At 47.3% G+C, this 13091-nt stretch overlaps 1 protein-coding gene across 4 annotated transcripts in view; it reads left to right on the top strand.

Moving 5' to 3' along the window:
- The window catches only part of LPIN3 (lipin 3), a 42412-nt gene that overhangs the window by 26534 nt on the left and 2787 nt on the right, over window positions 1-13091 (top strand). For all 4 annotated transcript variants that reach the window (XM_019484606.2, XM_014609601.3, XM_014609602.3 and 1 more), the window contains 14 exons: window positions 708-976; window positions 1340-1447; window positions 1994-2114; window positions 3560-4070; window positions 4707-4806; window positions 5572-5753; window positions 6170-6263; window positions 6877-6946; window positions 7572-7664; window positions 8382-8443; window positions 8829-8958; window positions 9965-10113; window positions 10277-10363; window positions 12774-12926. In XM_019484606.2, the coding sequence (XP_019340151.1) occupies window positions 708-976; window positions 1340-1447; window positions 1994-2114; window positions 3560-4070; window positions 4707-4806; window positions 5572-5753; window positions 6170-6263; window positions 6877-6946; window positions 7572-7664; window positions 8382-8443; window positions 8829-8958; window positions 9965-10113; window positions 10277-10363; window positions 12774-12926 (2129 nt within the window). The remainder of the gene's footprint in view (window positions 1-707; window positions 977-1339; window positions 1448-1993; window positions 2115-3559; window positions 4071-4706; window positions 4807-5571; window positions 5754-6169; window positions 6264-6876; window positions 6947-7571; window positions 7665-8381; window positions 8444-8828; window positions 8959-9964; window positions 10114-10276; window positions 10364-12773; window positions 12927-13091) is intronic.

Raw genomic sequence — 13091 nt, 5'->3', positions numbered from 1 at the left:
TTAAAGGCTTTTCTTTAGGCTTGGTTGATGGTCAGACCTGAGAAATGGTCTCAAAGCCTGGTGTTTCTGACAACAAGCAAGGTCTTGAGACAGCAGTGCCTGTGCTTCTGGTAGCTGGACCAGCAGTTTATTTTTCATGAATGTCAAACCTTGAGCTCATGCTGCTAGCTTGGGCTGAATTAGAACCACTGACCTACAGGTGAAAAGGCTGCATGGGACTGCCCCTAAACCTTTCAGTTCCCCTGCACCAGCCCTGATTCCACCCTTTAAATCCACAGTTGTTCAGAAGCGTCTTTTTAAAATCACAAAAAAAATAGAACTAGAAGGTACCTTGAGAGGTCATCCTGTCTGACTCCCTGATCAAGATAGGATCATTTCTGTCTAAACAATTCTAAGTTTAAACATGCTCATGGTTAGAAAATTCTTCCTAATATCCAGCCTAATTCTCCTTTGTTGCAATCTAAGTCTACCTCTGCTGCCTTGGGCTATGTGTCTGTGTCTGTGTAGTCTTGATTTTCTACCCTATGAGTGCTCCCCTTAAAATCTTTCTTTAGCAGGGTTGAACTGGGTATTCATTCAAGGGCACAGGGACTTTGTGGTTATTTTAGAAAAGGTTCCATGTGTGTATTATTTCAGGAAGGGGTCTTAAGATGAGGACCAGGGGGTCAAAGGTTAACAACAATTACCTCTCTCTGTCTGCCTTCCAGGGAAACATCCCCTCCTGTCTCTGCACTTCACCCATCCCACTGGAAGAAAGCCCAGAGCATACAGCTGGATCATCTCAGGAGCCTGGAGTTTCTAAACTCAGTCTGTCTGGAGAAACAGAAACATCAACTTCCAACATGACCCTTCGTAAGAAAAGGCGGCGCAAGAAGAAGCCGAAGCGGAAGGAGGCAGCAGACTCCACTCCGGAAGAGCAGGAAGGAACGGAGAGTGAAAGGTCTCTTGAGGAAAAGCACAAACAGCTGACTCCTTCGTAAGTGAGGCCTAGGGTCTGTCTGTCTCTCTGGGACTCCTTAAAGGCACTGAGATGTGATGGCCTGAGGCCATCAGAATCCAGTCTCACACTGATTTGCCTGTGTGATGCCGGGTAAGCAACTTTCCATACCAAATGGTGGTGATCCTGCTCCCCTGCATCACCAGTTTGTTACTGTAACACCTTGGGGAAGCTAAGCCAGTGTGCATGTTATGTCTGGATTCTTTCCTCTTGCACATACTGCTAGTATTAGGGTAAAGTCCTGGCCAAATTTGTCTGCAAAGCTCAGGACTCAGGGTGGCAAAGCTCAGGATGGGGTTGGCAATTCCACCTTCATCTCTGCTGTTTCTTCTCTTTTCACAGTGAGTCAGTTTATTTCTCCTTCACTGACCTGCCAGAAGAGGAGATTGGGCCCTCACTATCCAAAGAGATCTACCCTTATTCTGATGGGGAGCTGGCTTCACTGGAGAGGTAATAATGGCAGAATGAAGTGATGATGTGGCTTGATGAAAACTTAGAATGGCTTTTGGAAGCTCAGTAGACTAGAAAGCAGCAGGGAATGGACCTTCCTTGGCTCAAAAAGGTGTGAACAGTGTTAAAGAAAGCTAGAAGCCCTGCTCAGGCTATGACCTTGGAGCCAGAGCTGTGAAGTTGCAAGGAGAAATCTGGGTGGACAGAAAGGTGTGGAGAAGGGTCTTGGGAGTAGTGTGGTCCAGTGGCACTGGGCTAGAATCAAGGAACAAATTTCTCTGCTTTGACATGCTGTGTACCCATAGGTAAGGCCCTTCACTTCTGTGAAGGGAAGCAGGCGCACAGTCTTTGTCTGTTTTGCATTTTTAAATTAAAAGTCCCCTGGTGAGGGAATGGTCTTTTTTCACATGTAATATGGAATTCAGTACAATGGTGCCCTGAGCTCATTTGAGACCTCAGGGTCTTGACCTGAGGATGGTAAAGAGGAGGGGAGCTGTGGTGCTGTGGAAATTGAAAGGGTCTGTCATTTCCTTTTCTTCTCTCTAGCCTCTCCCCAAGCCATGCAGCTTCTCCTAAAAGTGACTCTGAACTGGAGATTAAGCCTACTGAGCCATCCCCTCTTGGAGCTGAGTCTCACATGCAGTGGACCTGGGGGAGGCTCCCTCAGGTGAGTGCACAGGGCACAAATAATCCCTGAGGATCGTTTCAGAAAGACACAACTGAGCTTCCACACATTTGAATCTCATGCCTGTGGGCTGCCAATGCCTGACTTTGGAAGAAAATATGATTGTCCTGATACTTGGGCTGCCCTTTCATTTTCTCAAAAAGTGAAAATGAACTATGGTTGTTGCTGCCTTTGTTCAAGAGGAACTCTGCGTTCTGCGTGGCCTGCTTTAAATCCATGGTTCAGCGCATCTTAGTTTTCCTTTTCTTGTCTTTAGTGCCTCTGACCCACTGGTATTGTTCTCTGCTTTTATATGAGGCTGAGACCTGCTGGAGTGAGTCTCTGGATTGGTCTATCCTACATAGTTTTGCTGGAATAGCTATATGCCTTCTAGGAGTATGCTGGCTGACACAGCTGTGTCAGGAGCCTCCCTATGTGGACACAGATACATTGACAGAAAATGCCAGCAGAACCTATATCATTGAGGAAGGTGGTGCAGCTAAGCAGGCCAAAAAAACCCTTTTTTGCTACTATATTATACATCATATCTCTACCACCATAGCTCTGCTGGCAAAGCTCTGGCAGCAGCAGGCCCATAATGTAGATTTTCTGTGTAACCTATACCATGTACAAGTAGGTACTGGTTTTCTGGATGATGTGGCCATTGTCTGGAATCTAGATCTGATCATGCAAAATAGCACTACATTAATGCTGCCTGCTTTCTGAGCGCACACTGTGGCCGTCTCTACAAATCTTGCTTTACAAGATTAAAGCAGCTGACTAGATGGGCCTGGAAAGCATTTGCACTTGGGCTTATCAGGTTCATTGGCAGGGAGAGAGAGAATTGGGTATGTGCATGGGTCATCTTAATTCTGTCACTTTCTGACTCTTCAACATTTTTTTTTACTTTCAGTGTTCTCTTTGAATATTGCTTTTTTTCTGTGTCATGTGTGCTTGAGTTAGTTCTTTAGTGATAACCAGTGGCAACATCTCTTCCTGCTCCGGTTGTGCATACATGTACATATTATATGCATCTGTAGTCCAGTAACCAAATAATGTCTTGTCTGTGTCCAGCTTCTGTGCTGCACTAATTCTTTGTGAAACCAGTGGAGCTTGGGGTAAAATGCCCTAGTGTGGATGTAGTTATACTGGTGCAAAGGTGCTGATCCCAGGATGGCTTTTTAGAGGAAAGCTGTAGTATTTTAGGTTACATCATATACTCTTTCCTCTAAACTGTGGGGATCCTAGAGAGCAGGGTGTAGAAGACATTTGTCCAGGCTGGGACTCTTGGTTCACCCCATCATTCATGTATGTGTCCTGACTAATGGCTGCACTGTTCCAGCTAGGGCTTTGAAACCTATTTGGGAGGGGAAGGAGCCTAAGCTTGATCCCATTTGGAGAAGAATGTAGCGGGCTGACACTTGTTTTACTTTCCCCACTTCCTGAAGGTGAGTAAATCGGAGCGAGTTGAACCAGTGAAGTCCACAGCATTTGTCACTACAACAGCGACTGTTGCCACGACGACACCCATCCCAGTGGGTGAGACAACCCATTTCCTAGCCATCACGGCGGGTTTGGAAGGTGACTTGGTCACAGCGGATTCTCAGGGCATGCCCGGTTCCTGTACCACACCTGTAATTAGGCCAACACCTGTCTTCCAAAATGGAAATGGCCTCCCTATGCTGAAGGACTTCCACCCTGTGACCGAGTCTACAGACACAGCAGAGAGTTCTCTGGAGGCCTCCCCCACCCTGGCAGAGGAACAGGGAGCAAAGCAGCAGCCAGAGGCAGGGGCTGCAGAAGAAGGAGGAGAAGAGACCCTGGAGGCCACAACTGAGCAAGTCCTGCAGCTGGATCCTTCTGGTGTTCAAGAGGCACCTGCCATGAGGCCAACAAAATTGGAGAGCACCCAGCCTGGTGACAACCTGGAAACCAAACTGGAAAACCAAAGGAGGCAGGGTAAGCAGGGACTTACATTGTTACAGATGCTGCTTGTCCCTGTAAAGCAGGGAATGTCATTGGCCCACTGGTGTGACCCAATAAGGTACTTGGAGCTTCTCATAGAGCTGTGTATCTGCGACCTATGTTTTCCAGCAGAGCCATCTCTAGGTGACTCCTGAGCACTTGGGAACAGGTGGTAACACTGAGCCAAAGCTTACTTTTATACCAGGAAAAAACCCAAGGGAAGATCCACTTGCTTGAGTAGAGTTTCTTGGACTTACCCCTGCCTAGCAAGGCAGAAAGAAATATCAATCCAAATACCTCACACAGACTTAAGCTAATTGCAGACAGCCTCTTGTGAGGTACCTGGAGAAGCGTTTGGCTTGCATTCTTCTTAGCTCGGAGAATGAAAGTAGACAGACCTATCAGTCTTTTTATAACTGGTCCCATTTCTATGTTCTCCTGCATTGGCAGTGTTGCTGCTGCCAAGATTGCTGGAAAATTCTGTCAGAGCAACTGAGACACCCTCTTTGGCTTTCAATTTTTAGAAGACTTAATGGGTAGAGATGCTATTGATTTTCTCTTTTGTAAGATTCTGGTGGGCTGGAGAAATGCTGGCCGAATTGTATCTCTTCGTATTGTTTGTCTGTTGAGGCTCCACGAAAAGAAGTCATCATCTGGGTCCCAGTGACATCTACCTGGACGATCTCACCAACCTGGAAGAAGACCAGGTGGCACTTTATTTCCCTAAAAGGTATTGAGTTTATTAGGCTACTCTCTTACCAGTGTTCAGTTAGCTTTTTAACCCTGGAGGGATTGTTCAGTTCCTTGCAGTAAGAAAAGATGGATCTTGCCCTCAACACAAATGAATGCCAAATGACCTGTTAGATGTAACAGACCTAAATAAAAACCACTGAGGTCCCACTACAGTATTGACATAATTCTAGTCTGTGCTATTGCTGGGACTGAAGACTGTTCTAATAGGACTCCTGAGCCATGCTAAATGAAGACTTTAACAGCATCATGATTTCTCAATGCAGTTTAGCTTATGCTTTATGCCAGAGAGAGAGTAGGCTCCAGGAAACTGCATAGATACCTCCACTATGCACCCAGTCCAGCATTCATGCAATGGACATTGCTCCAATTTGCCTACCCTGTCCTTAAAATAATGGATCCCACAGGCACCTGCAAGCAGAAGCCATACATATTAGGCCCAAATTTATTCCTAAGTGAGTTGCTTAGGATTTCACTCAGCAGGAGATCCTACTCATCTCATGCTCTGGAATGGAGCCATTGAGATCACCTGGTTAAGCTGAGTTTGTAGAACATGCCTCCATTTGTAGTTTGACACCACATACTTCCATTGCCTATTTGTATGAGCTGCATGTCCATCATACTGTTCATACTTAAAAATGTCCCCTGTAAGGGGAGGGATGGATGTTAGCTGTTGCACTCTGGCCCCGCTGACATAGATCTGACTTTCGCACAGTATTGTCACTGCTCCTTCTGTTGTTAATAGTGATATGGAACTGAGCCCAAAGCCCTTGACCGATCCTGGAAGCCTCTGCAGCACCCAGCTGCCAGCTGGAACTGCGATTGACAGCGGCACAGAGAACTTGTCAGACTCCACCTATGAAGGGACGTCCCCTGTTGCACTATCTCTGTGTGGAGGTCTTGGGGACAACAGGGAGATCTCCCATGGTAGGTGCGAGGGAGAGAAGAGTCTATACTATAGAACTTGCACAGTGCAATAACAGGGATGCCGTTATCACTTGGGTAGAGTTTGCTGTGAGGGGATGAAAAATAGCTCCTTAAGAGGTAGAAATGCTGGAGGGGGGGCAGGGTGCCAGAGATGATGTGATACAGAGCAGAGAGGGGCAGAGGAGGAGAGGAACTAACTAAGGGTTGGTAAACAAAGCAGAAAAGTGAACAGATATATAGAAACATGGCACTGTCCCTGGAGAGTCTAAGGCCACCTGGCCATTGGAACTTCTGTCTCGGCAACCTTTAAATTGCTGTATGTGTGAAGCAGTGAAGGATACAAGCCCAGGTTCCACTTAGGGAATGATCAGGAGCTGGTGTGCTAGTATTTCATCTCCTTTTCCTGTTTCTGTTAGAGAAGTTCATGGAGCACATCATCTCATACCAGGAGTTTGCTAAGAACCCAGGAGTCCTCGATGACCCCAACCTGGTGATACTGATCCACAAGAAGTGAGTAGCCTGGTTCTGGTTTGTCATCTTCCAAATCTAGTGGAATATATAAGGCACCACTCTCAATAAGGCTACTGTCTGAGTCTCCAAGACAGATGCTACTTCTACTGCGGTGACTGAGTTAGGCTTGAACCCTCTGGGCTGCTTTGTGAGCCATGCTCAGAACTTCACTCTCCCAGCTGGGAAATGGCTCCTTCCATGGGTAAATATTCTTCTTGCATCGTGCAGCTCAGCCAAGATATCCTAGTGGCTTGTCATGGGTCATGTGCTATGACTGGCCAGGATTGAGTGATCAATTGATCGATTTTTAAAAATTTTTTTTTTTTATCCCTGTCTTTCATTTTCTTTCTGTCTGCCACTGCCCATGTTCAGTCTAAACCCCCTACTTTTCTGCTTGGCTTTGCTGCAGGATTTGGCCGAGTGACCTGTGACCAAGCCAGTACTTGGGCACAGGCTTAACATGTAACCAGACTTCGTTGTCAGGGAGTTGCATCCTTTGTTCTGCCAGATTCAGGCCCTGTAAATGTCTAGCCTCCTGGTCCATCCCCATCAGTCCAGTAGGGCATTAGCTTTCTGTGGATAGTGACCTTCATCTACCTCTTGCTTCTTCCAGGTATTATAATTGGGCAGTGGCTGCTCCTATGATCCTCTCTTTACAGGCATTCCAGAAGAACATTCCCAAGGTAAATGGCAAAACTATTTGATATGCTTTGGCCTCAAATGGCTTCTTGCAATAAGTCTGGGAAAGAATTAGGGGCAGGGGCCAAAAGTCCTGTTTTCCAGTCTCCTTCCAGCTCCACCCTGTAGCAGTGCATTGATTATCCTTTCCTTTCACCTAGGCCAGAGCTGAATTTAGGTAGGTACATGCCTGCTTGGCATACTAATATGCCACAGTGTGTGCCTAAAGAATGAAATTTTGGTAAGGGAGGCTCTTTCTTGCCAAACTGACCTGTTGAAGAGAGCTATGTTTGTTTAGGGATAGGGCTGAGCCAGGTGCCTGGAGCTGTGCTAGACCTTGGAGTGTGCTCTGGCCCTTGCTAAGTGTCCCCATTTCTGTGCCATGAAGTTTCTCAGGACTGTGGACTGTGTGGTGAGGAGGGAGGGTTGGGGAAAAGCCTTTCAGAAGCTGAACTTCAGCAATGGCTTCAAGTTGTTTTTCCCCATCAGCCCAGGAACCTTCCCATCGCTGTGCTGAGCCCTGTAGGTGAAAGTGTTGTGAGAACATTCACTGTACATGGGATTCCTGTGGGCTCAGAAATGATTTGCCATGCAGTAGGACTCCTCTCTAATGTGCTCTCACTTTCACAGAGCACCGTTGATCAGCTGATGAAGGAGAAGATGCCCAAGAAGAGTGGCAGGTGGTGGTTTTCTTGGAGGAGGAGAGAGTTCCCTAGTAAGGAGGTATGTGTGCACACGTGTGTGCATGCATGCACATACATGGTGGCTGCAATTGCCACATTCCCAGCAGAGATGGACAAGTTGTTTCATCCCTTCTCTGTTTGTGCACCCATGCCAAACCACAGAACCTGGTAGTGAGGCTGAAGCTGACAGCAGGGGCAATAATATATGAAAGTAGATGGTTGCAATGCATCCCTTGAAGGCCACTCTTATACTTCTAGAAACTCTGATGCTGTTAGAAGCTGGTGCCTGAGCTGTAGAGCAAGCTGTGAGAGCTCTGTTAGGAACTGGATATTAACTCTGTTTCTGGGTCTACACCTGGATTTACTTCCCTGGGATGCTGCAGTTAGCAAAGCTACCTGCTACCCTACCACAGTCCCCAGTGCATGTTGTCTCTAATAGGAAATATGGTAGGGACTGGAATCAGGGTGGGCATTTCCTACCTCACCTGCACTAAGGAGCTCCCACTGCAGCTAGATCTTCTCTTTTCCCTTCTGTCTTACGTGGTAGGGTAGCACAACTCCCTGCCCCCACCCCCCCCAGCACAACTAAAATAGGGCCTAGTGGTTTTCATAGGGTGCTTCTCTTCCCCTCTTGTGGTAAGGAGCTGTACAGTACCACTCTGACAGACAGAAAAGCATGGTAGCCTATGCTCCTGCCCTCTGAGTATCCAGCAGGATTTGTCCTAAAGGAGCTAAGGATGAACCTCTCTGTCCACAGCATGAACCCAGTGCAGAACATGCCAGTACAGAAGCGCTGCAGCAGGGCTCCACTCCACAGAGGTAAGCGTTATTGGACTGGCTGGTAGTGGAGGCAGGCATGGCTCTTTTTTTGGGCCTTATTATGAGCCATTTTATCTCTTTAAGTGAATTATTCCATCCAAGTTTAACCCTGTGAGTGGGACTGGTGGGTATCCATTCCTCCCCCTTGGAAGGGAAGAAGGCTGGGGTGTGGTAAGTAACGGGGGGGTGGGGCACTTGGCTTTCCATTAGCATCATGACACCATCCATTTGAAATTGCAGATCCTTGTCCCTATGGCACATCCAGTCAGGGTCATCATGGTGATCCCATCTGCTTGAACAAAGTTGTCCATGCCTGCTTACTGGTACCATCTGTCTCTGCTGCCATAAAGCAGTATTTGTTCTCTCTGCTTCCATGCATGTGTAGACAGACTAAGGAGCCTTCATCCAGTGACGAAGAACCTGCATCCCCAGGGACTGTTTTGATAACAGATGCCACAGCACAGAAATATCTTCCCACCTATAAGAAATCTCTGAGACTGTCTTCAGATCAAATTGTACGTTTTTTGTTTCTTTTTACTTTTTGAATAGATTCAGAAGATGACTCTCTTGCTATCTGAGACTGAAATACAGTTCTTTTTACCAGAGCTGTCTCTAGGTTGAGATCATTCTTGAAGTGATGATCTTGACTGGAGCAAAAATATTTAGGCCCTTGAGGCATCCAAGCATGGGCATCTTGGTCTAGGCCAGGGGTGTCAGCCTACAGAGCCCTATCAGCTGGCCTGTGGATCGACAGTCTGCCTATGGATCTCAGACTGGACTCACATGCCAGCATTTGCAGCACCCTGGAATGGCCCTACATGCTACACACAATACATGGGACAGATCTGGTGTACAAGCTATATGCGGTGCCTACACTGAACTGACCCTGCGTTACTCATCTGGCCCATAAACCTGATGAGCTTGATACTCCTGGTCTAGGCCTATAGTCTCTTTGGATCTCAAGCTAAACAGGATTAAGTTTTGTCATTAGTTGGATGAGAGCCCCTGTTGTGTATGTCTTCCTTGGAGACTCAAGAGAGACGGCAGCTTTTCCTTTTGAGCCAGCTATGAATTAACAGTCTCTTGGGATACAGGAAGTACCATTTCTTGACTGAGTTGTGTGAAGCAGAGGTACCGATTGTTGAGGTGGAGGAAAGGACCCCATTACCTTTTCAGCAAGGATGGGTGTCTTTAACCTGGATGTTTTGACCAAATTGCAATGTCAATAATTCCTTATTTGTTCCCTGAAATGGATCTTGGTTTCAACTGGTTACAGTTCAAAGCTGTTATTTCACAGGGCTTCTTAGTGAGTATTGTTAAACCAGGGAGGGGATGTATTTCAGTAGGTGTGGAAGCTGTGTAATTTTGCATGTACATGCCCATATATGTCCCTTTCTCTTGTATTTCTATGGGAATATAGCTGGCCAGGGTAAAAGTGCAGCCTTGCATGTTACTCCTGAAGCTCTCCTGGAAGCAGTGTTGCTATGTGAATGCTAATGTGTTTCTCTTCTCTGTATGTAGAAGAGGCTGAATCTGCGGGATGGCCCCAACGAGGTGATGTTTAGCATCACCACCCAATACCAGGGCACATGTCGCTGTGAGGCCACCATCTACTTGTGGAAATGGGATGACAAGGTGGTGATCTCGGATATTGATGGGACCATCACCAAGTAAGGGGCTGCTCTTTCTCCCCTTCTCTGTGGTGTCCTACGTCAAGGCAAATGCACCATTGAAAGGCTTGTTCAAGTGGTTGTGGTGATTTACCACAACTCTGGGCCCTGTGTTCTGAATCTCTGTTGTTTTGCTTGGCCTAACTAGCCTTTGTCCTTGTAGGTCTGATGCTCTGGGTCACATTTTGCCACATCTGGGAAAAGACTGGACTCACCATGGGATTGCCAAACTCTATCACAAAATCCATTTGTAGGTATTGGATAAATAGGAGCTCTATTCGGGTATCCTTCTTCTGCCCTGTGGGGATGGAGCAGAGTATTGGGAGCCCATGGCTGGGGACTTCTTCCCATAGGGAAGGGGCCTGGCTTGGCTTCCCTCTTGTCTCTTGTATGATTATGTTGAAACTTTCCTCTCTCCAGTGTTGCTGGTGTGGAGGAGAGCTGTCTTGTCCTCCCTACCCACCTAGCAGTAGGCTTAAGGATGGTGATGACAGATAAAGCCAGAGTAGTTTAAGGAGCTTTTCAGCTCCCTGGTGGCCTCTTCATGCTTTTTGTGCTGATTTTGCTGAGCTTGGGGTACAAAGATGTCCTGAGAGAAGGTACAAGGGCCCCTGGTGCAGCTTTATGACTGAACTCCATCTCTGCTGTTAGCACTGTGGGGTTAACAGCTACAAAAGTAATTGGGGTTTCATTCATTAGGAAGGAAGAAGCTGACTCTAGCTACTATTCTGCCCCTCTGCAGGGTGGGTGGGTGGTGGTGGTGGAGGGGGTTGTGTGTCTAAATGACCCTGGTTTTCAAATGCTAGGATTCCCATGTGTGATGTGACCACTAAGGGGCACTGTGTGTACATGATTTGACCTGTTTGATGCTCTGATGCATCTGGGTGACTTGAGAATGCTTCCTCATTTAGTGAGCAAAGCACAAGGAGGAGACAGAGTTCTTTTGTCCTGGCTCAGGACTGCTGGAAAAGGGGTGAGCCCTTTTTCACTTGCATGTTTCATTCAGTGGAGGCTGTTGGAATCCACAGCTGAATCATTTTTCCGTACAGGAGAGTTTGTACCCTGTATCTCTTGCCTTCTGTGTGGATCTTGGATGTTTAGTGCCTTTTATTCTGTTATAGCCTGGCTTCACTGCCTTTGTCAGCACTCCGTGCCTGCTCTGCTTGGTAGAAGTGCTGTGTATGCATGAGCTCAGTGCCTGATGTAAACCTTCTTAGAAGATGATGAAATCTCTCATGCTGTAGGTTCACCTTTGTCATTCAAAGCAACAACAAAGCCTCCTCTTGACGCTACCTTTTGGGTTCTTTCAGCACTTGTGCCAAGCTCTGCTGTGCTGGGTGTGGTAGGAATTTGATCACGATCACTGACTGCTTACTGCTCTGTTCATGTTATCTGCTGGCCACCCTGTGCTCCTAATCCACTTTGGGTATTGCTTTGTGTAATATATCGAACAGAATTGCAGGGGGACATATGGAGACCCTTCTTCTGTCTCCTAGAAGTCTTCCAGGTTGGATTTCTCCCAAAAGGAGTGAATGAATTGGGTAGGAGGTAGGAAGCAGTATAGTAAGTTGGTGGAAGCATTATGGTATGCTATGGTGGAAGCATCCTGCAGGTGCTAAAGCAGTTTGCTGCTAGCTGGAGAAGACCCTGCTGAATGATCATGATCAAATGATCCTTTTCTGCAGAAAAGGACCTGTGGGTTACAGTGGACAATAAGCTGAAGATGAACCAACAGCGTGCCCTTATTGTAGAGAAGGCTAAAAGCCTACTGGGCTACATTAGTAGAAGTGTTGCCAGCAGATCGAGGGAAGTGATTATTCCCTTCTATTCTGCACTGGTGAGGTCACATCTGGAGTACTGTTTTGGGCCTCCCACTTCAGGAAGGTTGTGGACAAGTTGTAGAGAGTCCAGCAGAGAGCAACAAAAATAGATAGGGGGCTGGGACACATGACTTCTGAGGAGAGGCTGAGGGATTTGGACTTATTTAGCCTAGAGAAGAGAAGACAGAGGGATTTAATAGCAGCCTTTAACAACCTGAAGGGTGGTTTCAAAGAGGATGGAGTTGGACTGTTCTCAGTGATGGCAGATGACAGGACAAGGAGCAATGGCCTCAAGTTGCAGCAAGGGAAGTTTAGATTAGATATTAGAAAAAACTTTCTCACATGGAGGGTAGTAAAGCACTGGAACAGGTTACCCAGAGAAGTTGTGGACTCCTCATCCTTGGAGGTTTTTAAGACCCAGCTAGACAAAGCCTTGACTGGGATGATCTGGTTGGGGATGGTCCTGCTTTGAGCAGGGGGTTGGATTAGATGCCCTCCTGAGGTCCCTTCCAACCCTAATTTTCTATGATTCTAATGGCGTGGTGGCTTTTTTATGAGTACAGTTTGGGGAGAACTTACTAACAGCTTCTTCCTGTGGGGCCTGGGCCCAGGTGCTTTGTGATGAATTGCTTGTGCACTCTCCTCTCCAGGTTTGCAGAGCACTGAAGAGCAGCTTTGCTGGGGTGCTGCAGTGCTGAAGGGGGAGTGGTGGGTTGGATGATCTCAGTGTACAGGTCCCAAATTCCCTCCCCTACTCAATCCTGGCAAGGGGCTTAAAGGAATAGGATCTCACATGGAAAGGAGACAGGCATCTGATTCTTGCTGCCTGCTGTGTTCTAGGAATGGCTATAAGTTCCTCTACTGTTCAGCCAGGGCCATTGGCATGGCGCACATCACCAAAGGGTACCTGAAATGGGTCAACGACCAGGGCTGTGCCCTCCCAAAGGGCCCCATCCTGCTGGCCCCCAGCAGCCTCTTCTCAGCTCTTCACAGGTAACACACCACAGGACAGCTGCCTCTGAACAGCTGTGCTTGTGCCTGCTTCTGCCTCTCTCCATTGGGATGGCTCCTCCTGGGCTCTGTTTTCTATGGGGAGGTTGGCTTTTCCAGGACATGAGCCTGAGGACACTGGCAGACCCCCTGCAATGATGTGATAGA

The sequence above is a fragment of the Alligator mississippiensis genome, chromosome 9, assembly GCF_030867095.1.
Source record: "Alligator mississippiensis isolate rAllMis1 chromosome 9, rAllMis1, whole genome shotgun sequence".
Lineage (NCBI taxonomy): Eukaryota > Metazoa > Chordata > Crocodylia > Alligatoridae > Alligator > Alligator mississippiensis.
The sequence above is the reverse complement of the archived record's forward strand: the minus strand, read 5'-3'. Positions and strand labels throughout refer to the sequence as shown.